This window comes from Euleptes europaea, chromosome 1, assembly GCF_029931775.1.
Source record: "Euleptes europaea isolate rEulEur1 chromosome 1, rEulEur1.hap1, whole genome shotgun sequence".
NCBI classification, from domain to species: domain Eukaryota; kingdom Metazoa; phylum Chordata; class Lepidosauria; order Squamata; family Sphaerodactylidae; genus Euleptes; species Euleptes europaea.
Window position 1 is genome coordinate 103355820 of NC_079312.1, and position 26264 is coordinate 103382083.

The following is a 26264-nucleotide window of genomic DNA, read 5'->3' on the forward strand; positions in this document are numbered from 1 at the left end:
GGTATAATGGGTACCCAGGTTGCTGGGGGTAAAGGGAAGACGACTGGGGAAGGCAATGGCAAACCACCCCATAAACAAAGTCTGCTTAGTAAACGTCGGGACGTGACGTCACCCCATGGGTCAAAAATGACCTGGTGCTTGCACAGGGGACCTTTACCTTTTTAAACTTTCAGAGTGAAAAAATACAATTCCAGAGCAAATCAATAGAGCTATTGTCTATCAATTCACAACCACCTGGCATGTCTATTTAGACCAGGATATAAACATGAACACTTTACATTTGTGTTACTAATGAAGTACATTTTCCAATTTACTCATAGTACTCTAACCGCTGTGGAAAGATTTGTAATTAGAAGTTTTGGTGGGTAAGACCCATCTTTTAGCAAACCTAAAAAATAATTTCCATTTAAGATTTAAGATTCCACTTAACACACAGGTCTTACTTTGTATCCTAAACCAGTATTCAAAGGATCCAGCCCTTACAGAATTTTTGTTGGGTTCCAGAGCCCTTTAGACCCAAGGCAGATGGTAGGATTGCCACACTACTAATTTTAACAATTGGTTTATATGAATATGACCTTCATTGCATGTCTTGTGGCCAATAGCCACTACAAATAAATGTTCTGCTTTAAACTGATCCGGGTTTTTTTTAAGCGTCTTAATTTTTTTTTGTGAAACTCAATGTTAATAGGCGGGAGCTTTAGTTGTGCGTATATTAAGTGACTATATGCAAACAAGCAATGGCTATTCATTTGGATGAGAGATGTGGCAACTCTTCCAGTTCTTCCCAGACATTTTCAGAAGTTATTCACTGTTATTCGTTGAGCCCACTATATAATTTCTTCGTAATCAGTCATCAAAACCTTGAGGCCACCACCAGCAAAGCAGCAGGGTTGCCACCCAGCCTCATTAAACCCAGATGGGTTTTGTCTGCTCATCTCAATGGGAATGGGGATTTTTTTTAATGAACTGGCACGAACAATTATCTCTTCTTCCTTCTTGCCTTTACTCTGGTGTGAAAGGGGAGGGTAGCAACCCCTGCAAAGCAGAGATGCAATAGTAGAACCTGGACTGCCCAAGAAGAACAGCACATGTTGCCCAACAGAAAGGAAAAATGGAAGCAAGGCCCAAGCAATGAGCAGCTGTTACTACCTCTCAGAAGGAAAGAAGCCGTTCTCTGGATAAATCCTAATGAAGGAACAAAAAAAATGTAGAGAAAGACAATGAGGAGGTGTAAGCATGTAAAATGTAGAGCTGAAAGGTAAGGGGCTGACCAAAGAAAAATGGTATCATTTTGGTTCTTCAAGATGATAGAACGTAAGTTTGATGGCAGCAGTGTCAATTAAATGGAACTTGACTATTCAGAGAGCCCACACCACCTCCAAGTACCAGATGTGAGGAGTCAGAGGGCCACCTCCATCATACTGCTGGGTTACTTCTATGGGTTACTTCTATGGGTTACTTCTGAGTGCCCATAATCTGCTAGCATAACATTTCTATGCTGGAGGTTATAAATAAAAGTTTACAGGTTTCCTGGTATCCAATAAGGTTATTTATTTCCATTTTACCCCACCATACCTCCAGGGAGGTCTGAGCAGCTTATTTGGTTTTCCTCGTCACCATTTTATTCTCAGAACAACCCTGTGAAGTGCATTAGGTTAAGTGTGTGGGTCTGGCCAAATGTGAGCTTAACGGCAGGGGAGATAGAATGGTAATAAACGGGGGGGGGGGGAGATTAGCTAGCTCCTTTGGGTACCCTGTCAGGAAGGGGGATGATGGATTATTTTTAATATTCTAGCCTGAAGCCCTGAGTGGTCAAATGCCAGCTTGGCAGGAAGTGGTTACCCCCAATACCAGAATGGTGCCACAGAATCTTTCGTATCTGGAAAGAAGGCGTTAAATGCTCAGCTCACTCAGTGGGAACATGCCAAAAACAGGGGAATGGTATGAAACCAAGTGAAGCCTGCATCAGTGCCCAAGACCATATTTTGTTTAGTGTTCCTCCTGTCTTCTGCCCATTTCTCTGAGAGAAATGCCAAGGTAAATCAGTGGACAGAGTAACTTAGTTTGCGTTCCTTGTGCATTTCCTAGGGGTTTTTTGGAAAGTAGGGAGGTGGAAGAGCTGAAGGGTTAAGGGACCATGATGTTGTGCCCAGGCTTAAAGGAGAGTTGGATGAGGACATGGAAGACCCACGCAATCCCCTTCATCTTATCCAAGAGTGCTGAATGTATGTGCACCAAGGGGGAAAGGATGCCTAGGGCAATCTCTACATCATGCATGGGCACTCTGCCCAGGCTGAAATAGATGGTGTCTGGTTTGTTGCAGTTCTAGGCACATTTACTTGGCTGTAATTATTACTGAAATTAAAGGAAATTACATGTCATGAACATTGATGATGTGTTCTTATTAATCTTAATTTTAATACAACCTGCACTAAATGCAATGTAAGATAGATAAATTGGGTTTAGGGTTGAAAAGTGTCTTGTTTCAAAAACTACAAAGCAACTAGCAGCATTAGATTATGCTTTGTATTCACAAAGCCAACAAAAAGTACACTTTCATATATTTTTAACATATTCCTTCAGTTGCATGGGAAAATAAAAGTTCCCACATTCCACCACCCATAAAAACTGGTCCCTGAACAGCACTGACTAAAATAAATAAAATCATTTCTGAGCCTAAATAAACTGTATATTTCAGTCATGCGGTGGTAAGGGGGCCGTTCCTCTGGAAAACAGATTACAAGAGGGGGAAAAACAGCACTGTGTATTTACGCTACAACGTCTAATAGCAAACACTGGTACAATAGTTCCCACAGTGCAATCTGAAATCACTACAAGGCAGGGATAGTAAATTAGGAGGAAAATGTAGTTAGTGAGACCACGTTTAGATTCGTGACTACTTACAAGGATTTGTACATGTAAACCCTTGAACGTCACCAATGGTACTGCTATATCACTTACGTCTACCATATCACATGTGTTTGGTGCATTTATGAGCTGGAACGTGCTTGGCAGGTCTGATCCATCCAGGCTTTGCAGAAACAAAGTTGAATGATATGTCTTCACTGAGACTAAACAACACTTCTCCTTAGGATTATTATGTCTCTACACAGGCAGCACTCGGGAGTTAGAACAGTATTGTTTGTTCCAGTGAGGAAACTGAAGAGAACAGGGAGGACTAGGTGAAGAATCAGATGTGCAATCGCCCCATGGATGTGGTTTTTGTTGCACGAGTTATGGAGTGCACTGCATTCCAGAATCCAATAAAAAGATTTGCATGTTAGAAGACTGAGAAGTAAAATCATATACATGCTTGTTTTCTGCAGTGTGGCAAAGCTGCCAGGTTCCTTTGACCAAAGCCTAAAGGCTAGAAGTGGCTAGAGAGATCTTGATGTGGCTGCTTTGGCACACAATTAATTAAACAAGGTAAAGAAAAGTAGCACAGAGCAGAGCCTAGTGTTTGCATTTTTAGCAAGGATGAACCCTCAGTTTTGCTTGTGTCCACATGCAGTGTCCAACCGATTCCCTGTGCTTATTTCACTGGGAACTTGAAATTTGTAGGACTGCTAGTACCGCCTAAAATATACTTGCTTCCGTTACTGACACAATGCCTGAATAATGATCTTATAGTTTCCACTCCTGCTATGATATTACTAATACATTGGTTGCCCATTTATTAAGAGACCTTTGCTTCCTTACAAAAAAATAACACAAACAAACAAACAAACAAACAAACAAAAAACAGCCTTCTTAAAGATAACCTTTGGTTGTATACTAAAGCATTGGGTGCAAGGACTGTACAAACTGGATGTTCACACAGTTTTTGAAATTCAAATAACCAGTTGTTTAATATATACATGTTCACCTCCCTTCTTCTAGATACTCTTTAACAGAACTTTTTCCTTGCTAGACTATTTCCGCTGGTTAGAAATCTACTAATTTAGATGAGCTTTTTATTGGCAAGGTGTAATGCATTAGACTCAGCAGAGATGCAAGGGAGATACAATAAAATTCTAATTGTGTTCTATTTTTGGTCAAATGACCGTAAAATAAAAATTGATTGATTGAATAAAATTCTAAAATGCCCATTTTGTCTGGATCAAGTAGGCTCCCTTGCCCACATTGTTTTAGCATGTTCACAAAATAATACTGCACGAAATAAATATATCACTCCCTGGATAAAACAGCTAATGACACTTTCTGAGAAACGGATACTGTGTTGCTATCAAGTAGATACTGCATGAGAGATGTGGCAACTTTTCTCTTTATAGTGTCAAGAAGAAATGAATCTTCATTCCCCCCCCTTTTTTTAAAGTGTGAAATGGCAGATGAATAGCCAATGGCTGTTAAATCTAGGGAAAGGAATATATAGATGTTAACAGTAAACCAAATTAAGGTTTTATTTTTAAAACATTAAAACATTAATTAGTTAAGGTCAACTTAAGCCTGAAGAAAAACAATGCCCTGTCCTTTTAATAGAGAGTTAATTTGATGTTATTTACTTCCATGCTATGAAAGGCTTTAATTGCCCATTTCCATTAAGACATTGAGTCTCTACTAAAAGAACATTCTTCCTCCGGGCCTATTGGCCACCCTGTTTCTAAACTGCAGATTTACTTCATATTTTTTTCTGGCAAAGTAGTTCTCTCTTCTTCAGACCCTCCACCCCTCCTTCTCTTTGATCCAAGTGTCAAACCTCAACTGTCACTTATCATCCAACTGAAAATAATCCTTTCTCGGAGTCCTGGCTAAAAAGCTTAATTGCATCCAATCATCACCAAACTCCCACTTGATTGGTTTTTAAGAGAGCACCAGCTCCTGAGAATCTCCTTGCTTGCCTTCTAGGACATGAAGGACCTCTCGGAGGTAGAACTACAGTATTCACTCAGCAATGGGGACTGATATATTGTTTGGACAGAGAAAACAGTAGAGAACAGTTTGAGAACAGTATGACTAAAAAGCACAATATAAATAAGTAATACTTTTGAAAACAATTTAAATAAATTAATAATTTTGAGCTCTGAGCATTTGCTCAAGTCAAAAGAGAACATTGTGGGGATATTTTTTGTCTCATCCCACTTCCACAATGTTGCTCTCCCTTATGCAAATCCTGTAGACTGTTGTCTCCTCTACTTTCACAAGGGCACTTCTGACATCCACCTTCTCCCATTCAACCTCAAGTGCCAGCTTTCACTAGCCTTCATTGTCTATGGCCAGCTTCCAGGTGGGAGAATGGCAACCTTGGCTGCCAATCGATTGCTTCTGCTAGAGATCTAGGAACGGTGGACAAGTTGTGCAAAGGAGCCTAGAACAAAGAACCCAATTCAAAGAACCCAACAAAGACAGCATACAGATGCTAGGACGGCATATAGAAGTATCTTTTTCATGCATTCCATCCTTCATCAGTCTGTACATTGAAACAGAAATGAAATATGGGAGAAGAGCAACATTCAAGGAGAAGCAGAACTTTAGTGACTTGGGAAGGACTACTTCCCAGCATGTGAAAATGCTGCAATGCCTATGGAAGAACATGTTTCCTCAAACTTTATATCAATCACTGGGTGTGGACTTTTTAATAATCTTATGACATATCAAAAGCGAAGCAGAACAATGAAGAGGAACAACTTCCTTACCCAATCTCTTCTTTCCAATTGGTTCCCTGCAAAGAAGAGAACAAAATTAATTAGCAAGACTATGCAACAGAATGCTCCATCTAGCTTCAAAGTGATATATGTGTTGTAATTGTAAAGAATAAGGAAGACCAGGCTTTGGGTAGTTTCTACACCTGCCACTCAGTAAATGTCCTTACACAACTCTCTTGCCAAAGGAGGCCTCCAGGCAAGACACTTGAGCCCTAAATTATCTTCTGTTGCTCACCTGCAAAGCAGGTAATTTGTCCTCACAGCCTTGTGTTTTTCTGGGAATTGTAGATCCCAAGTAGGGAGAATAGATTCCAGAAAACACAAGTTGTATTTTACTTATGTCAGACAAACATGTGGCATATATGAAGGCAAGATACAAAAAAGGATTATCATAAGACAGCAGGGTGTTACTGAGTGGTACCAACAAGCATGGATTACAAGTTGCAGGGCAAGTACCAAGTTTCTTTAATTCTCATTTCCAGAGGAGTCAAGGCAAAAACAGAAGAGCCGAAAATTATACGCTTGCCGTTTGGAGGCATTGTCTATTGAGTCCTATTCAGAAGACTGGCAGATAGATCTAGCATAGAACAAATCACTTTACAAAACTTCCTTATCACAAAGAATACAGAATACTGCTTTCTTCATCCTTTTTCTGTGATGAGAATTCTCACCGGAAAGAAGTTTATGTGGTTTTATCTATCAATCCAAATACCTCAGTTAGTTTTACAAATGGATTTCTAAAAGAACTGAGCCATCTCCAGCACTGAAATCCTTTTCTTTTGATCCTCACAGTATTTTAAGAAGATAATTTATGAATATTTAACATTTGAGTCCCGAGGTCACCCTGTTGCTCCAAGGAAAGACGGAGACCAACCTTTCATCTAATAAGCATTCTTAATTTGACAGACAAGCGTATCACTGATACAATGGACTTCTGTCTTAGCCCAGTATGGACACATGAAACTGCTTGATTCTGAGTTAGACCACGGGTCTACTGGAATCAGTATTGTCTACTCTCAGGTCTTTCAAATCACCTACTACCGGATAACTTTAACTTGAGATGCCAGGGATTGAATTTAGGACCCTCTATATGCAAAGCAGATGCTCTACCACTGACCCATGGTCCCTCCCCTAGTGCTGTCGGCACACCCACAAAACCAGCTGAAGTGACAGTGATCAATGAAGCTTTTCTAACAAAAGCCGTATCTCTCATAGATATGTACTTCATTCACTTGACAAGAGGCCTCTACTTCAGGTAGCTGATCTAGCCAGGTCAGCTGACAAGCAATCACCATTTCACACAAGCAAGATGTCATGCAGTGGCTGCAATTACTGCATCATTTTTTGTAATCATATCAGGTGACGAGCCCATTTTATTTTTAGACTCATAGGAATATTCATGCATATCACAGTCACATCCCCTTCTAGACATTACATTCTCAGGATTTGTTTTAAAACGTTCCTTTCCTACAATTATACCAATCAACATCCAAGCCATTTTATACAGTGTTTGAAAGGGTCTGTATAGTTAACCATTTCCAGAATGGTGAAGTTTTAGATCTAGATCTTTAAATCTTTGGTAGAACACAACATGTCTAAATGCCTAAGTGAAATTGTGCAAATTCAAGATTTTTTTTTTAAAGGCTTTGATAGTAAAGGAGCAATAGTGGAGACTGGTCAGGAAGGGGCACCATGGAAAATAAAACCTACACCATTTTTACATAATATGAAAAGGGGCACGATTTGGCACAAGAATCTAAAGTGGTGCCTGCAACCTGTAACTGTTCACACATTGGGCAACTCACAGGGCACGTAGATTCAAGTGTTTCTTACAGCCCATTCCTGACAGAAGCAGTGGCTGGGGATGGCATGGCCGTGGCACTGCCACAGCGCCTCCAATGAGGTTTCGCGGCAGCTGCAAAGCTAAAAAAGGGAATTAAAAAAATAAAAATCCGAAAAAGGTGGGGAAAGCCCCATTGAAAACAGCAATGCTGCACCGTCAAAAAGGTGGCACGGCACCACCGTTGCTTCAGGGGGCATTCCCAGGCCAAAAGGGGTTTGGAGGTTGCCAAAAGGCAGGTCCGCCCCCCAGGACATCAGCGCAGGGACTTGCACCAGGAGGACACCGGTGGGAGGCCGCACAGCCATCTACAGGCCAAACTGCTCCCGCGGACAGGGGGGAAGGGGTGCTACAAGTGGCACGGACATCAGCATAGGGATCACGTTGCCTCCTTCGGCACCCAGCCCCAGGAATGGGCTGATAGACACCTACAGAGGACTGAAAACAGATAAAAAAATAACCCACCGTCCCGAATCCTTCTCAGCAAAAGACCAAGAAAATTCACAGCTGTGTACAGCTGCACCTTAAGGACTAGCACATGCCTTATGGTATCAGTGTTTGTGGACAGAAACTCACTTGAAGATCCACTTCATGCATCTGATGAAACTGGGTCTCATCCACAAAAACTGATGACATGATAAATTTGGGCGCCTTCAAGGTATCACAAGACTTTTTGTTTGTTTGTTTCTACTGCAATAGACTAACAGGGATATCTCCCCAAAGAAAAAAACAAATACTACCAGCCTCACAGACTTTCTCTATTGGTTGGGTAGCAAGTGAGGGGAAGCTCGGTGAGTTTGTATGGTCCGGCATACAACTGTACTGCCGAAAAAGGCATTCGGAAAGGCAAGCTTCTCTGTTTTACCATCATCATTACCTGCTAAACATATTAAGCATAAAATACCACCCTCCCTCCTCTGTTCCACTATTTCTTCTGTCAGGATGAGGAAGGGAAGGAAGGCTGTGCTTTCACTTTGTTGGGAACTTCCTTGGTTTGAGCCAAGATACCGGGCAGATCTGAGTGTGAGCTGCTCTGGCTGATCACCTTAGAGAGCAAAAGCTCAGACAAGACAGGAAACAGCAATAAGCTCACGCAGCCTGCAACTTCCTTCCCTCTGCCTATCCCACACTTGCCACATGGCAGGAATCCAGAAAGGCATTGAGAAAGCCTAAATAGTGAAAGGATGTCAGATGAATTTGGATGACTCAGGCCATTATCTGACTTTTTACAAATCCCAGAATGCTCTGTGGTGAGTATCTGCCATAAGAGAATAAAAATTACAAAATTTTGCAATTTGCTCAAAATGGGAAAAGCTCTGGAAAAAAAAACTCAGTGTTTTCCCCTGCACACCATCATGCTAAGAATAACAATTTCTAAAGAGGAAGGAGGGGGACGTCATCATATAATATAGTGAATGTGCAAAACAGAAGTTCTTTGCTTTATTAAATTTGTGAGTGAAGTTAGTGAACAGCTCGGTGGTCTGTTTGAAAAATTATACTACCTTGATTTGGTAAGAGTTGGAGTTATGTAAGGATTATTCTCAAATGGATGAGTAGATCCTGTTGCTCTGCTTTACTTGTGAAACAATGTTTGCCTGGGGGGGAAAGACTTGTAGTCAAAACGTATTGGGAAAATAAATATACCTTTTTTGTCTACACAACTGGTACTCTTGCAGTTTCTCTCATTATGCAGATTGTGTTAAAATGCTTACACGTGAAGGAAAAAAGGCAAAGCGGCATGGTGGTATCACCTTAACAGAAAAGCAACATGGCCAGAAATCAGACAATGAATGCTCATACAAAAAAGGGCCCATATCTCCTCATCTACCTCATTCAGAACTGAGGGTCACTGATATAGAACATTTGTACTGTGCCCTCTTAAATATAAATGAAGTGATTTAGTTTTTACCTGTTATGTCCTTCAAGCCTAGCGCATGATGGTGGCCCCAGAGGTCACTAAAAAGCACTTAACTGTGTAGGGTACTCACTTCGCAGGCATAGTATTTCAAACAGTTCGTTTGGGGAAAAAATGTTATTAAAACAGCACACAAGGTGACAAGGTCCACAGCCTTCATGCCGGTACAGCAATCTGTAACAAAGGCCGCCACCATAGTGGCTTGCAGAGAGGCTGCAGATGTAGAGGGAAGCATTTGGCCTTTTAAGTACAGGTTGAACATCCCTTATCTGGACTGCTTGGGACCAGAAGTGGTCCGTATTTCGGATCTTTTCGTATACTGGAATATTTTAGAATTTGGGGATGTGGCCGTGATTTAGAATTAAATGCCATCTTGTTTTATGTAATATGAAGAACGGGATTTTAAAGTATGTTTTAATGTATGTTTTAATTGATGTTTTATGATTATGCTGTGATATGCTCTGAGCCTGGCTTGCCAGGAAAGGGTGGGGTATAAATGCAATAAATAAATAAATTTGTTTTATATACACTTTATACTCATAGCCTGAATGTAATTTTAAACAATATTTTTAATAATTTTGTGTATGTTGAACCATCAGAAAGCAAAGGCATAACTATCTCACCAGAATAACTACATCAGCTGTTAAACAAGAGCAACAACAAACAACAAACAAGCTAACAACGGCAGGCTTTCAGTTTCCACCTACGATGCAGTGTACATTGTATTTTATTTTTGTAGGTGAGAGGAAACATTGAAAGCAGGCAGTAGATATCAGCTTGCATGCCAGCTCGAAGGGTCCATATTTTGGATATCCGGGATAAGGGATGCTCTACCTCTAATGGGCCAGTTGCTTGGAAAGATCGTGCCTGGCTAAGTGCCTTTTGGCAGCCTTCACATGGCTGCAGTCACATTTAAATCTACCCTCCCCCAAAAGGGCTTTTAGTGGCAACTGGTAAAACAGAATCTGAGCTAAGACGAGATGCTTTTTTTGGCCCACCTTTCCTCCTGGCCCTTTCAGTCCAACTTACTGGTGGTGTCAAGAGTCTCTAAGATGGCTGCAGGAAGCAATCAGTTACTACAGTCAGTCTAGCGCTCCAGCCTTCTACTAACCACATCTTTCCAAACGTCTGTATTAATATAATAAAGAGAGGGCAAATGGATAACCCAGAGGCATAGCCTTGTTAACAGGAAATGCTAGGCAGGTCAGAGCATAGTTTATTTTCTCCCTGCATTTCTGAATGCCGTCTCTGCCAGTCACAGTGATTTCCTCCTTCCAGTACAGAAAACCCAAGTCACTGCATAGAATTTCTGGGTTTGCCAGGTTTTTGCTGTACAGCCCTTTCCTTATCCATAATATATTATGTTGAAGAAAGAATTAGTTCTCCACCACATCATCCCCAGCATCTCTCTTACAGTCACAGAACAAGTCAAAGAGGCTTTATCTAAAGCAGGGATCGACAAACTCATTAGTCAAAAGAGCCAAATATCAACAGTACAACGATTGAGATTTCTTTTGAGAGCCAAATTTCTTAAACTTAAACTATATAGGTAGGTACACTGTTTATTAACTTAATAAACTTTAGTTAAAGTTTTAAGTCTTAATTAAACTATAGGTACACTGAATAAAACTTGATATCATACTTAATAGTGATCTTATTTATTGATAAAAATTAAATTGTAGCTCCCTGCCATTTCCCCCTCCCCGTCCGGAGTCCTCGTCTGGAGGCCCGGTCTACCGCCATAAAAGCCTATTGGTAGACCTGGCCTCCGGCTGAGTCCCATTGGGAGGCCAGGTCTACCCATTGGCTTTCTTGGCAGTAGACCTGGCCTCCGGAGGCCCATAGAAGCCAATAGGTAGACCTGGCCTCTGAAGGGGGACTTTCCCCCCCTCCTCAGAGTCCAGGTCTACTGCCAAGAAAGCCAGTGGGTAGACATGGCCTCCCAATGGGACTCAGCCGGAGGCCAGGTCTACCAAAGGAAGCCTGCCCCACCCAACAGCTGATAGGCAAGCAGGGGTGGGGCAGGAACCGCCGAGCCGCCCGCCCAGCAATCGCGTGGCTAGAGGGGAGGGGAGGCTTTAGCCTCCCAACATTGAGGGCAAGGGAAAGGGGGACCTGGCCATTCTCCACGGCGGGGGGGGGGAGAGACAGCGCGCCTGCTCGCCTGCTCTCTGGTGCTTGCTCACTCTCGCTCTCTCTCTCTGAGGCGTGCCGGCTCCGCAGCCCGGCTGCCTGCGCGAGCAGGCGCGAGAGCAGGGGCTCCGAACCAAGTTTCGAACTCAACGGGCCAAAGAGCCGCATGAGGCTCTGGAGCCGCAGTTTGCAGACCCCTGATCTAAAGAGTAATTACTAGTTTCAAAACTCAGACATCCTAAAAGAAAAATGATAACCTGAAGCCTTTTGTCCATTTGAACTAAGCATCAGTGATTTTTTCTCACAAAGTCTGGGGGCATTTTTTATTTGCAGTACATTTCAAAAAGTGGCAACATCTGGAAGGTGCCTGAACAGATTTTTGGGATTCAACCTAACTAAGCAAATGGGTCAGCGGGAACTTAGATAAGGTGGGTTTTTAGAAGGAGCCATTATAGGGTGCCCTGCCATCACTTTGATGGTAGGGAACTAGCAATCTTCCACGTCAGTTTAACTGGGTGAAGATTAGCTGAGTACGACAGAAATAAATAAATAAATGTATAAACCTCCTGCTACATGTATACTGTGTGTATAAACCCCTACTACTCACTTGCGCCAAAGGACTCTGAGCATTTGCAAGAGGCATGGAGATACCTGCTCTGCCATATTTCCTTAAATTTATCCAACCCATCAATTGGTGAAGGGCTTCCCAACAGATGCAAGTGAAGTTCTAATGGATAAGGAAAGCTACTACTGCATCCAGTTCTTCTAAGGCAGAGACCAAAGTGAAGATTTCCTGTGGAAGATGATTTAAAGGGCATACCTCATGATAAACCAAGCTGAGAGGAATGTACCTGTCCATCCTATGTATGCTTGCTGGGGAAGTCCCAGAGACTAAGTGTAACAGCCCTACCTCTAGTCTCCAGCTCAGAAAGGATACTCAATAGCTGGACTAGGAAACATTTTATGGGGTAATGTCAACTCACTATTACATATTTGGGGGATTAATAGTTAATTAATTCTCTGTATAGACAGAGTTTAAATGCTTGAATTTGTCAACATCCATTCCAAAGACAAGGTCTGACATTAGGCAGTCAGAAAGCACAGATTCCATGCACAGCTCCCAGAGGCCGCCTATTCAGCAATCCTGCAGATCTATAGATAAGGCGCCAAAGAGTAGGTGAAATGTTCCTGTCAAATGCATTCCACTGCAGTTCTGCCTCTTCCCTCTCCCCCACAACAGGGTTACAATCCTCCTAGTTCCTTTCCTATGATATCACTCAAAGTGTATTACATTGGTAGTATTTCTTTAAGAGGAACGGCTCCGCTTTCTCTAACATTACTGAGGTACAGATGGCTATGATATATGGATGGCTGCAAGATGTGCTTCTGGAATTAACATAAATCCAGCAAGGAGGCTAATCTTTTCTGTCTGTTGCTTCTCTCTTGCTAGAGCAGAGCGCAGCAGATTGTTTTAATAACCACTTAGAGAACATGTGCAAGTAAGGCTCACAGCTCTGCGGTGAGGAGGAGCCTTAGCAGCTGAATCCCTTGACTCAGCAATGGCTTTTGTCCTGGACATCTGACTTCTCAAATTCATTGCAGAAGCTCCTCCTGGCTGCTAAAAACACACTTTCCGAAAGAGGGAGGAGCCCATGAGCACAATGCTGCTGCAGCGCCAGCCTGGACTTAGTGATCCAATCCTTTTCTTAGTGATCCAATCCTTTCCTTAGTGATCCAAGCTTGTTTCTTTAAACATATTGGTTACTAGGTACCCCAACAGCTATGCTTCTGAGCCTTACCCAGTGTACACCCATACCTTAAGGCCCAAAAACATTCAGTAGCAACATACCTGGTCATTTAATCTCAGATTTCTAGCTTTGAGATTTAATTTGAGATTTCTAGTTTTATTTTCTGATTACTTACACGTGCCACAAATGGATAGATGGACATGCGGATTCTTTTATTAGTACAAATGCAGGGTAACATCTAGCCAATGATTTGTTTTGCTACGATATTTGAATTGGATGAGGATCATATGGGAGGGCAGGTGGAATTTTTGTCTGAGGGCCCATGGTGGCTCTTTGCAGCCCAAACTCTATGGAATCAAACCCCCGCTGAGCTCCCTCCCCACCAAAATTCCACCCTTTGCAAGTGCCACCCCAACTCCCCAAGAATGTCCAAAGCCAGAGTTGGCACCTATATTCCAATCCTTTCCCTGTCCACTCCTCTTTTTCTATATAGTTCACAGCTCTATAAACACAAATTCAGCAATTATGCTCAAAGATCAGTCAAATAAAGAAAGGCTACTGGACTGATCTGGTTCTGTGCTCTCTACACATGAGTTATGGTGCTAGACAGGTACTATGCCAATGGTGAAAAATAATTTCTACACCACTGAGCCACTGAAGAGACTGCTCCTACTCAATGTGGACAAATTGCCTAGCATGACTTTTTATTAGTACATCTACATAAAGTATATGGAAGTAGAATACTAATATCAGCATTTGGATTTAAGCTTATTTTGGGCTTATATATAATGACCCAAAGTACATAATGAGATGAGAAAATTCTGTTTCGGCAAAAGGTGACCAAGCATGGATGCAGCATCACTCTACTAGGGCCAAACACAGTTATCAAAATGATTGCTATATTTGGCTTTTAACATGGTAATTTGCATTTTCCCTTTCCATGTTTTTGCTACTTTATGAAAAGGCATCTTCCTATTATTGCAAGACCTGGCTTCTTTTCAAGGTCCTGAATTATGACATACGGCCAAGCCCCAGATACAGCCCCACAAACTGCCTAATCTGCCTTTCACATTGTGACTGGTAGTCTTGCTGTTTATCAGGCCATGCAGTGCTGGGCAAATTCTTCATAACACTCCCTTCAGAGGAGAGTCAAGGACTTTTATTAATTAACATTTTGAATTGTAGCTAATAAATACCCCTCGAGCATTCCGTCTGGGCCATGAAACACAACAGAGATGTCCTTGAGACACAGCGGCAGTTTATTGCTGGCAGCACAGAGGATTCTATTAAAGCACTGTTAGAATGGCAAGTCCCCTCCTTTCCATTTTCCTTTTAGCAAAAGGGTGAAGTGCAGTGAGAAGACCTCCTCGCCCTAACACTGTCTTCAAGCCAAGACGGGCAATTTAAGCCTAATTCTAGAATGATCGTCAAGCACACAGATCCATTTGGTCTCTCAGGAAAAGTCAAATTTGATCAACTTCAACAAGGCATTTCTTGGAATACTAGGACGCTCAAGTTAATTAAAAAAATTTCCAGCAACCTTTGTAGTTTTGAAATTATTTAAAACCATTATTGTACTGTGTACCTGAAGAAACTTTTTTCAGAAGTAGCCACGATTTATTTACTACTTTCCTGCCAATCTTTCCTCTATCGAAAACAAAATCCTTTCATTTGATCCTCATACAACAACACTGCAACTTGGTTTATCTGGTAGATTTTTTTTAAAAATAAGATAAACAGTCTGGGTTTCATACTCATTAAAGATGTTAAATTTGCTTAACATAACTAGAAAGACACTACTGTACACAACGGCTGTTGTGAATGGGACAGTCTGTTTTTGTGTGTGTGTGTTTTGCCATCAAGTCACAGCTGACTTATGGCGACCTTGTAGGAGTTTCAAGGCAAGAGTCGTTCAGAGGTGGTTTGCTATTGCCTGCCTCTGTGTTATGACCCTGGTATTCCTTGGAGGTCTCCCATCCAAATACTAGCAGGGCCAAACCTGCTTAGCTTCTGAGAGCTGACGAGATCGGGCTAGCCTTGGGCTATCCAGGTCAGGGCTTACCAAGTACATATCCAGGCACTCACTAGAGATGTCACAGATCTCTCACCATTCATGGCCTATTAGTCACCCTGTTTGCTATTTTTATTGTCTGTACTCATCTACAGGTATGCATTATCCATGCCAATTGAGAACAGTCATTCAGGCATCTGATGGAACAAGCTCTAGTCCAGGAATGCTCGTACCACAATATTCCCGTTAGTGCTTCATATGCCATAAGATTCTCTGTTGAGTTGGCCATCCAGAACAGATGATACTGGCATGAGATGGTGCAATTCATCATAAGCCAGCATCGTCAGGGGGAACAGGCCAGAAGAAAAATCGAAGGACCCAAAAAGTGTTGAATCATCACAGAAAATGACAGAATGGGGGGGGGAGCAAAGATTCTCGAAGAATGGAATAAAATAATATAGTGGGCTAGAGCAGGCAGACATTCCTCTCCAGCCAGTGGTTAGGAGTGGTTAGGAGGGGTGGTTGTGAGGAGAAAAAGGGAAGGTAGTTGTAAGCCAGTTTGAGTCTCCTTAAAAAGGTATAGAAAATTGGGGTACAAAAACCAACTCTTCTTCTCCATGCGTGTTCTTGGGTGGGTCCTACATATAACCATAAATATAGCACTGCTGAATTCAAATATTATACTCTATTGATGGTGACTGAGAAGGAGGACAGTCCTAGCCTCACACTGACTTTCTCACAATGAAAAGCGACATCCAGTTTGACCAGGCTCTGAAACACTTTTTTCTGTAGTATACAGAAGTGAGGTTCTATAAAAAGTCCTAACAATAGATCACTCCATGGTGCTACCTATTCCATTCAAACAGCTACACCTACACATGCGTGCGCACGCGCACACACACGGTCGCATCTTCTCTCTATGGCTTCCATTCCTGAGTTGCTACATTAAGCTGATGAATTACCAAAGGGCCATGGGTTAATGGGCAAAATACTTTGGGCAGGATGGATGGGAACACAGGCTGACAGCATGTTATTAGTTAATGGACTGTAGGGCCCTTGCACAATTTAATCAAATAACTGGCAGTCAGAGAAGAAACTATGACAAGTCAAGAAAATAAGAGGTCAAGGGAAGTAAGCATTGTTAAGCATCCAAAGGGAAAACAGAGGTAAACATGCATTTAATGAGAACTTTCTGCAGACAATTCAGATGTTGAAGGGCTCTGTGTTCAGACACAGAGTATAAACAACATAACCAATTCCAATACGATATAAAATATTTCTCAACTTCATCTTGCACAACCAATCTTTCTTTGCAAAGCTGGCACACTCCAGCCACATAAAGAGAACAGCCTGGACCGGTGTTTACATTTATGCTCAGAGCATTTTGCAAGAGGGCGTCTAACCACAAGTAGCTCAGCGTCACAAGACAAGTGTTCATCACATTGGGAAGGAGAAGTGATGCAGACATTCCTTCCTGAAACTATCTTGTCTGTTTGTTTTCCTTTCAAAATATGAGGCTGTCATTTGTTGGGATGAATTGCTCTAAAGATTAGCAATCGGAAAGTGTCTTTTGCTCTAGGTTGCTTCTGGAGTAAACCACGATGGGCTGTTTATAACTTTACATTTGCTATTCTTGCTAGTTACTGTTAAAGAGGCTACATACAATAACCAATGAGAAACTGGGAATATCAGAATAAATCACAGGAAACAGAACTGCCACTGATTCAGCATGTGGCTCTCTGAATGGGAGGTGTAACTAAGAGGTCAAGCCTGTGAAGGAGTTAAGAAATTGCCACTTCATTGCTAGATGTAGGGGCTGCTACATGGGGGCGGGGGGAGGGAAGAAACTCAGTGGATGAAGTTGGTGAGGCAAGGCCTTATTCAAACCTGATGCTGGCAGACCAAGTAAACTTACCTAGTCTCTTTGCATGTGTCCAGCATCTTGTTTAAACTGGGCCCTCAGGAACCCTACATCAGTATGCCAAAAGATCCATAGTCCCAGAAAGTGTTGTGCTGGCATGCAAACCACACATGCTTAAGCACCCTGCAAGCATACCAGCTCAGTGCACCATGAGATGCCGGGCTCATGCAAAGTTGCACAGGTCAGCTCATTCTTCCAGCAAAATGCCACATTTATATCAGGCCTAGGTTCTTGCTGAGAGCAGCAATGAATCCACAAAGTGGAAAGCCCATTTACCTTGACCAAAGGTCCTCTTACCCAGATGTGCTTGAAAGAGAAAGCTCATAGCATGTTCTACAGCTGAGATTCCTGCCAGTCTTCATGGTGGGTCCAACAGATAAATTATTCCAGCGAATCTGCTGATTCAGGCTGTCCCTCTAGTCCTTACTATCCATTCCTCCCATGCTATACCCCTCTGCTGCTTCCTCTGGTTGGGGGAATTATGCTAGTACCCTGAAGCTGCAAGCTTCCTGCCTCAGGCAATTAGTTGTTGATCACTTTGGTTGCTTCCAGAGGGGGTATGGCAGCAACAGCAAGCGGTGTAGGGACAGAGTCCACATGTCCCATTACTGCCCTGCTTGCTCTGCTGCCATTCCTACTTCTGTTCCTTCCTGTTGTGTCTGTGCATTGCACAGGACCACCCCCACCACAGCCCACCCCTCCTTTAAAGGGTTCTATCCCCCCCCCAGCTTTAATGTGGTGTTATAGCACTACAGTAAAAAAAGTGGGGGGGATCCCTTTAAAGGGTTGAAAGGGGGGAAGGAATGAGGAGCATAACTCTGCCATTTTGGATGCAGAGCTTTCCCTCCTCCCGCATGGTAGCTATAGGGGAGCATCCAGACAAATGCTCCACCTGCAATTACCCCACAGGTTTGCCTTTCAAACAAAATGAAGTTTGTATTTCCTCCTGAGTTTAAGGGAAGAAAAGAGAAGTCAGACAAGTTGTGCATGGATTGGACACAAGGCCATTTGGATGCTCCTGTTTACTGCGGGAAAAGGGGGCATGCTGCTGTCCATGGGGGGGGGCAGGACCCCTGTGTGGTAACAGTTATCCTCTTTCAGCCAGAGCAGCAGTCAGCAAGAGTGATCACGAGGTGAAGTGAGCGGGTGGGGAAAGGCAAGATCAATAGGCTGGTACATTCATGTCAGTTCAGTAGTGAAAGTGTATTTCCAGGATATTCACAGCAGAGGAGGAGGAGGAGGAAGAAGAAGAGTTGGTTTTTATATGCCGACTTTCTCTATTTATTTTTTTAAGGAAAATCAAACTGGCTTACAATCTCCTTCCCTTCCCCTCCCCACAACAGACACCCTGTGAGGCAGGTGGGAATGAGAGAGCTCTAAGAGAACTGTGACTAGCCCAAGGTCCTCCAGCTGGCTTCATGTGTAGGAGTGGGGAATCAAACCCAGTTCTCCAGATTAGAGTCCACCACTCTTAACCACTACACCACTACATACGTATAAACAACGTAAGCAAACTTGCATACGTTCATCTCCCCCCCCCCCCCCCGTAAAGCTCAAAGGACTTATAAAGGAACTGGAGTATTCCTATATGGCACATATTGCAATCTTAATATTTTCAACTGCAGCTGGGCAAGCTAGCCAACTTACTCTTTGGGGGGATTTAAGTCTTCTGGTCTTGTTTCAAAGAACCGAAGAACCTCATCACACTGTGAGATGTATGGGGGCAGCTGGATCAGAGCCTGCAAGAGAGAGAAAAAAGTTTGAAAATGAAGAGCTGGCATGCCAATCACAAAGTGAACACCTGGGCTGTACATAGGTTGGACCAGGTACATTCTCAATTCCATGAGCTGCTCATCATCAAAGATCTGCTACAGTAGCACTGGGGGGGAAACCCATTCCCTCCAGTATGGATTCTGTTTCCTAACCAATTACCACAACACACTTCCAGATATATAAAAAGCAACAAAAGTGTTCTAGCACTTAGGCAATTAAAAACACTGGTCTTCTTGCCTAATCAGTTTCTAACATTAGTAAGTACTTTTATTTTTCATTTGTTGCGTACGGCTTGTACATCTTCCCTCAACACTGAACTTCCATTCTGTGAATTTTGCATTTTTTACAAGCACATTGATTTTTGTGTTTACTATATGGAATTTCATGGTGGGACTTACATGGGCCACTGGAAGACATTTTATAAGCAGATTACTGACAACTGCCCTCTCCCCTGAACTGCAAAAATAATAATACTGGAAGGCTGTCCATTCCTCTGATGATCACAATAACTTAGTCTGGATATAGTGCTTTGGAGTAAATCCTTCATTCCCTGTGGCTTTGGGAAGGGGTCATTTTACCACAATGACATTGCTTGTGGGCACCATGTCCCACTAGCCACACAGGAGCCGTGTGCCTGCACGGTGTGGCAGGACTTCCCAGCTCCATCAGTTCCACCAGCACTTCCCAGCAGCCTTCAGGAAGGGCTCTGCATTCCCTTCCCCCCTTCAGCAGCACTTAGAGGTGGGGGCTGAAATAAAATCTCTGATTGTTTCACTGGGGTTTGGCAGGACTTTCTGATTCTATATAAGGACCGATTCTGGTTTCCTGAACTATTCTCCTCTCTGGGGCTGCACGTATTCTAGACAGGCAGGGAAAGGCTTAGACAAGGTCAGGCAGCACCGGCAGAGCACGCTGCACGGACCAGCCAGCAACCAGGAAAGGCAATCGACAGTTCGTTTATCATGCAGATGGGACTGGGAGGGGGACAAAAGAAGAAGCTACAGCTTCCTACACAGACAAAACATCCAGATGAGATGCAGGAGATCAGGGGTGAGGTTTCTCCAAGAAAATGAAGTGCTGATTCAGGATCTGAGCTATCTCAATGTCTGTAATTTCAGGATAAGATACTAAGAAGCATGTCTTCTTTGATACAGATCACATCTTAGCTAGCTAATGGGGGTTACCGCACTTGTATTCCCAGCGATGTAAACGTTATAAAAAATACTGTTCGCACTTTCTATGTATTCCCACCGATGTATTAAGAGTTTGAAAACATTATAAAAAATACTGTTCGCACTTTGTTTGGCCCCTTTAGCTGTGAAGACGTCTTCCAACCATTTATAAGCCCTGATATCCAAAAACCCTTTTAAAGCGATGTTTTTTAATAACATTTTCAAACTCTTAATACATCGCTGGGAATACAAAGTGCGGTAACCAAGGCTATTAGTCCTGGTAGGGTAAAAAAAGACGCAACTGGGGAAAGTCTTGAGTGATTCTGGGGCCTTGAGCAAAAGTCTTTTGAGAGTCAAAGTTCCCTTCATTACAAACTGAGTTTTTTAACCCCCTAGGTTTTTTTTTTACTTTTCAGATTTTTCTGCAGACCCAGGGGGTCCCCTGAGTTTGCAGAAAAACCTGCTGGGGGGGAGCGTGACCCCTATCTCCGGATTTAAGTATCCGCAGGCAAAGCGCACACTTCAGAATTAGATATACAGATTTGGAAAGCAACTTTCACCTAGATGCATCTCATATTTTCACTCTACCCTCAATAAAACTTCTGCAGCTCTGGAGGTGAGCTCTGTACCAGCTAGTGAGCAATACCCTACCGGTCTGTGCAGGAGTTCAAAAGGACAGTGGTTAGAATATCTGTGTTTCTTTTTGGCCAATGCCCAAAACATTTCTTTCTCGCATCTGTCTGTAAATGCTGGATAAACCAGGGCGCAGTTACAGAGGAAAGATCTGTAAAACGTTTTGAGAAGCATATCAACCTAAAGGTATGCAGACTAATAATTTGGGATGGAAGTCCCACCCACCCCTCCCGTAAGCAGAAGAAGGGGAATGTTTCCAAGCATAAACTGCATTCCCTAAGCCTTTCACCATATTCACCATCAACAGAAGCAGCCCAGGGGGGGGGGAAATGCCCCCCCAATCCTCTGCTTGCTCTTCATAACAAATGCAGTAATTTCTGTGGAAAACAAGATTATCTACTTGACTGGAGGGCTGCCAACAAACATATCCGTCAAGGTTATGCCTTGTTACAATATTTTTCCCAAATGTCCATAAGCCGCTTTTCAAACAGCGCTCCCCAAGAACTGAAAAGTGGGAGGTCTAACCTACTAAGCATCAAAATTTTAGTCACATGATTTATAGTTGGGACATAATGTCCAAACATTTTGCTCCTCCGACACAGGTCTACAACCTCAACTTGAACTCTCAACAAATATCCCTCCCCCATTAACATTTTTGTGCACAGACTATCTTATGTTCTTCCTCGATTTCAGTACCCACCAGATCACGGTCATGTCAAAGGGGGGGAAAGATTGGCTTCAATGGTCTATGGTCCTTTTCACATTCATAACTATGCCTTTCAGATGGAAGTAACTGCAGTTCCACAGGCCACTTAGTATCCAACTATATCCCCAGTGCTCGCCCCCCCCCCCATGGCAACGGCAAAACCAGACGGTGCAAAACAGCCTTTGCCTGTTGTGGCCACCAGAATGGCAGCTGAGCAAGCTGCTTGTTTGCTGGCCTACCTTTCCCTGCCATGCTCCCGCTCACCAATGGATTATGACAACAGTGTCTTCCCTGGGCATTTTGCAAATACATAAACCTCTGGGGGAAAACTGCTGAAGATCTTTGCTTTCTCCCAGGGCTTGTTCCAGGTCGATCCATCTCTTGTTGGGTCTTCCTCTTTTCCTGTGCTCTACCTGTATATAAAGGGGTATGTGTTTCCAGCCCTCACGTCTCCAGAAAGAACCAGAACAAGCGAGCACTAGTTTTTGGAACTTCTCACTAGTCGAAATACTGGAGTATGTGTTAACACACCACAAACCAAATTGCCACCAGGTGCACTGATAGGGCTTTGACGGTCCACACCGGACAAGGTAGCACTGCAATTCTTCTCAAAGACCAAAATATTTAATCGAACCAGGCCTGAAAAGAAACAGGACAACGTGGAAGATGCTTGACTGCAGTGTTTAAGCAGTGATGTCATTTGGATTTTCTGTAAAAAGCCTCATGTAAAAATAAAGATTCCAGACTAAATGTCTAGTGTGGAAGCAACATATGTTTAAGTGGTTCACACAGCTATGCGGCAATCTGCTGTTAAAAGGATTCTTAGAAATCTAGAAGAGCCAAAACAATGCGACTGCAGTGGGGCTTGTGCCTGACTAGAACCAGGGAGACCAGAGTTCAAAGCCAGTCAAATCTCCCAACCCAGCCTACTTCACAAGTTTGTTGTGAGAATAAAACTGGACGGAGAACAATTTATGCTGTCCCGAGGGGAGTGATGATAAAAATAGAATAAAAATAGAACAATATATTTACTTATCCCCAGGATACACTGCATACCATAGTGTCAAGTCCGAAACTTAGTTTCTCCATACTTTTGGTGACTTTCGATGTCTAAAGCAATCTTGGATTTATGACCAATCTTATGAGGAAGGAGGGGCAGAAGAAAGCTACCACTGAATAGTTCCATTCAAGGAATGCCTTTAATGTCATAAGGCTGTTCTCTAAGGGCCTTGCAATATGATGTCTGCTTCTTTCTGGCCTCCAAGCAGTCATGAAAACAGAGGTTCTAGGACTGTCTTGGGAAACGAAGCTTTCTCTTCTTTCCCGAAAAAGCAAATAAGAAACGACTATTGCTTATACAGCTTTTGGAGAGGATGTGGTTACAATTAATTCTTGTAACACTCAGCATTTACTATACATCCACAAACCACAGAAATCTCCATGATTGTAAAAAAAATTGGTTTAGTTGGGAGTACTATTTCCCCATGTTCTACATAGGAGAGAAACTAATGCCAGAAAACAGTTCTGTTTGGTGGTGCCCGAATCATGTCTACAATGGCTTGTTCATGTGAAGGCAGTTTTACCATCATAGAATCACAGAGTTGGAAGGGGCTATACAGGATATCTAGTCCAATCCCCTGCTTAATGCAGGATCAGCCTAGAGCCGTGTTGGCGAACCTATGGCACGCGTGCCGGACTTGGCACGCCGAGCCCTCTCTGTGGGCACACGCAGGTAAGTTGAGCAGCCGTCGCATCTGCCTTCCCTGGACTCCCCGCCGCCCAGCTTAGGGGCTTTGAACAAACATTAATTGTTCAAAAGCATGCCAAATGCAAACTTTTACCTTTCAATAAAAAGTTGTTTGTATCATTGAAAGCTCTGTTATTGTGTTTTTCTTTTAAGGCAAAAGATGTTAATGAATGTGTTGTTTTTTTCTAAACGAAAACCTCAATATTCAGGTTAAATTGCCGTGCTGGCACTTTGAGATAAATAAGTGGGTTTTGGGTTGCAGTTTGGGCACTAGGTCTCTAAAAGGTTCGCCATCACTGGCCTAGAGCATGGGTTCTCAACAAGGTGGGAATTCCCCCCCCGGGGGGGATTTTAGGGTTCCGGGGGAAACTGGGACCACTATTCAGCAAAGTGTGATGTCCTGTAGATTATATACAATCTGTAAAATTGTAGTTTGTTTTTCTTAACTATCTTGGGAAGGGGGAAATTATATTCTGAACAATGGTGAAAGGGGGGAATGGAGCAAAAAATGGTTGAGAACCACTGGCCCAGTTTAAACATCCCTGACAAGTGCTTGTCCAGTCTCTGCTTAAAGACTGCCAGTGAGGGGGAGCTCACCACCTCCCTAGGTAGCCGATTCCACTGTCAAACAACTCTTACTGTAAAAAACGTTTTCCCCTAATATCCAGCTGGTATCTTTCCGCCCACAATTTAAACCCATTATTGCGAGTCCTATCCTCTGCTGCAAACAGGAAAAGCTCCCTGCCCTCCTCTAAGTGGCAGCCCTTCAAATACTTAAAGAGAGAAATCATGCCCCCCTCAACCTCCTCCTCTTCTCCAGCCTGAACATTCCCAACTCCCTCAGCCTTTCCTCGTAGGGCAGGGGTGGGGAACGTCAGGCCCGGGGGCCGTTTAAGGCCCGCGAAATCATTTGGTCTAGCCCTTTGTGGGTCCTGGCAGATCTCTAGCTCAGAAGGATCTAAGACTGGTGATCCGCCCCCTCCCAAGGAAAGGAATAGCCTCTATTCAAGCAGGATGTGAGTTTGTTTTGCCGAGAAAAGGAAGAGTCATTAGCAGAAGAGTCATTAGCTATGGAGCTGCTAGGACCACCCAAGAAACTGTGTTAACCCTTTCCCACTCGGGCCATGGAGAAGCGTATTCCCTCTGTACTACAAGAGGGCTGGGGGTGGAAGTGGCAACAATAAAGGGGTTAAAGAGGGCAGGGCCAGAATGTGTGGGGAGGGGGATTTCTTAGCCAGTGTGTCCTCATTTCATCCCTGCAGGCAGAGGTAGCAGGAGCCGGGTGTAGAATCCGGCCCTGACCATGCAGAGCAGGAGCAACTCCGGCGTGCGGCTGGACGGCTACGCCTGGCTGGTGCCACAGACCATCCTGTGCCACCAGGTGGGCAAGTGCTCCACTAGTTGGATGCCTGCCTGATTGCCCGTGCCGGGGGGGGGGGTCATCTGGTGCAGCTGCCTGCTTGGGGCTTGGTCGGCTAATTTTTAAGTTGATCATTTTGTATGGCCCGCGAATGATGTTATAAATATCCAAATGGCCCTTGGCGGAAAAAAGGTTCCCCGCCCCTGTTGTAGGGCTTGGTCTCCAGGCCCCTGATCATCCTCATTGCTCTCCTCTGCACCCGCTCCATTCTGAACACATCCTTTTTGAAGTGAGGCCTCATCTCTCCCCTTTCACAAAATAGCAAAGTTAAGCACCAGTAGCTGGAAGGCCAGGGAGAGTGCACTCTTGTTACCTCATAATCCCAACAAAGAGGAGAAAAATACGAAGTGGTCACAACATCATCAGTCATGATATATTTGTTGTGTTTGTCATAGGTAATGCTGCTACTGGCATTGTTTTATAGCAGACAGATGCAGTCTCCTATCAGGGGATTTTTTTTTCTATTTAAAATTAAATCTGTGTATATACATGCATGTGACAGTGCCTATTCTAAGAGTTTTCCCAAAAGAAATGAATGATTCAGAAACTTTATTTATAAATTCAATTTACTAAGGATTATAAATGCAAACTACGCTAATCAAAAGCATTAGAAGGTATGCATATAATAAAACAAGAATTTGTAAAAATACAATTGCAAAGACTTGAATGATGAATTCTCAGGCTTCAGTAGAGACAAAGAAAAACATTAAATAAATCATAATACCTTAATGCATTTCTAATTTCAATGGCTTAAAACAACTGTAAGACTCAGTAAGAAATAATTCAAATTAATAATTTACTTATTTAGATTAAAGCCAAAATAAAATCTCATATATATTTTAAAGCGCTTTATTTCTTGCTTGGGAATATTCCCCTACATTGTTTAATGTGCTATGCTACCATTCTCCGTATGCTTATCTTGATAAAATGTACCACCAGTCTTCCACCTAGAGCAGACAAAGACAATTGCCTTGTATCCAAGCAGTCTCCTCCATTTCCGTTCTATAGTGCTATGAACAACACTTGCAAAAACATGACCTTTTAAACGAAATAAAATTCTTAGAAGGGAATGGGGATCTGAACCTAAGAGAACATGGAAAAGAGGAGGAGGAGAAGAAGAAGAAGAAGAGGAGGAGGAGGAGGAGGAAGAAGAGGAAGAAGAAGAGGAGGAAGAAGAAGGAGAGGATGAAGAAGGAGAGGAAGAAGAAGAGTTGATTTTTATATGCCGACTTTCTCTACCACTTAAGGAAGAATCAAACCGGCTTACAATCACCTTCCTTTCCCCTCCCCACAACAGACACCCTGTGAGGCAGGTGGGAATGAGAGAGCTCTAAGAGAACTGTGACTAGCCCAAGGTCACCCAGCTGGCTTCATGTGTCGGAGTGGGGAAACAAATCCAGTTCACCAGTTTAGCCTCCACCGCTCATGTGGAGGAGTGGGGAATCAAACCCGGTTCTCCAGATTAGACTCCACCTCTCCAAACCACCGCTCTTAACCACTACAACGCTTCAGGGAGAAAAAAGTGGTTGAAAGACCAAAGATGCATTTCAGATACAACATAACACTCCTCTCACAAAATTATATTTGCATGTCTTCCCTA

At 43.0% G+C, this 26264-nt stretch overlaps 1 protein-coding gene across 1 annotated transcript in view; it reads right to left on the reverse strand.

The window, feature by feature from the left end:
- SH3PXD2B (SH3 and PX domains 2B) overlaps positions 1–26264 on the reverse strand; it is a 155360-nt gene that overhangs the window by 23570 nt on the left and 105526 nt on the right. The window contains exons 5-7 of the mRNA XM_056851186.1: positions 18861–18952; positions 5637–5662; positions 1153–1188 (exon numbers count right to left, since the gene is read on the reverse strand). Of these exons, the coding sequence (XP_056707164.1) occupies positions 1153–1188; positions 5637–5662; positions 18861–18952 (154 nt within the window). The remainder of the gene's footprint in view (positions 1–1152; positions 1189–5636; positions 5663–18860; positions 18953–26264) is intronic.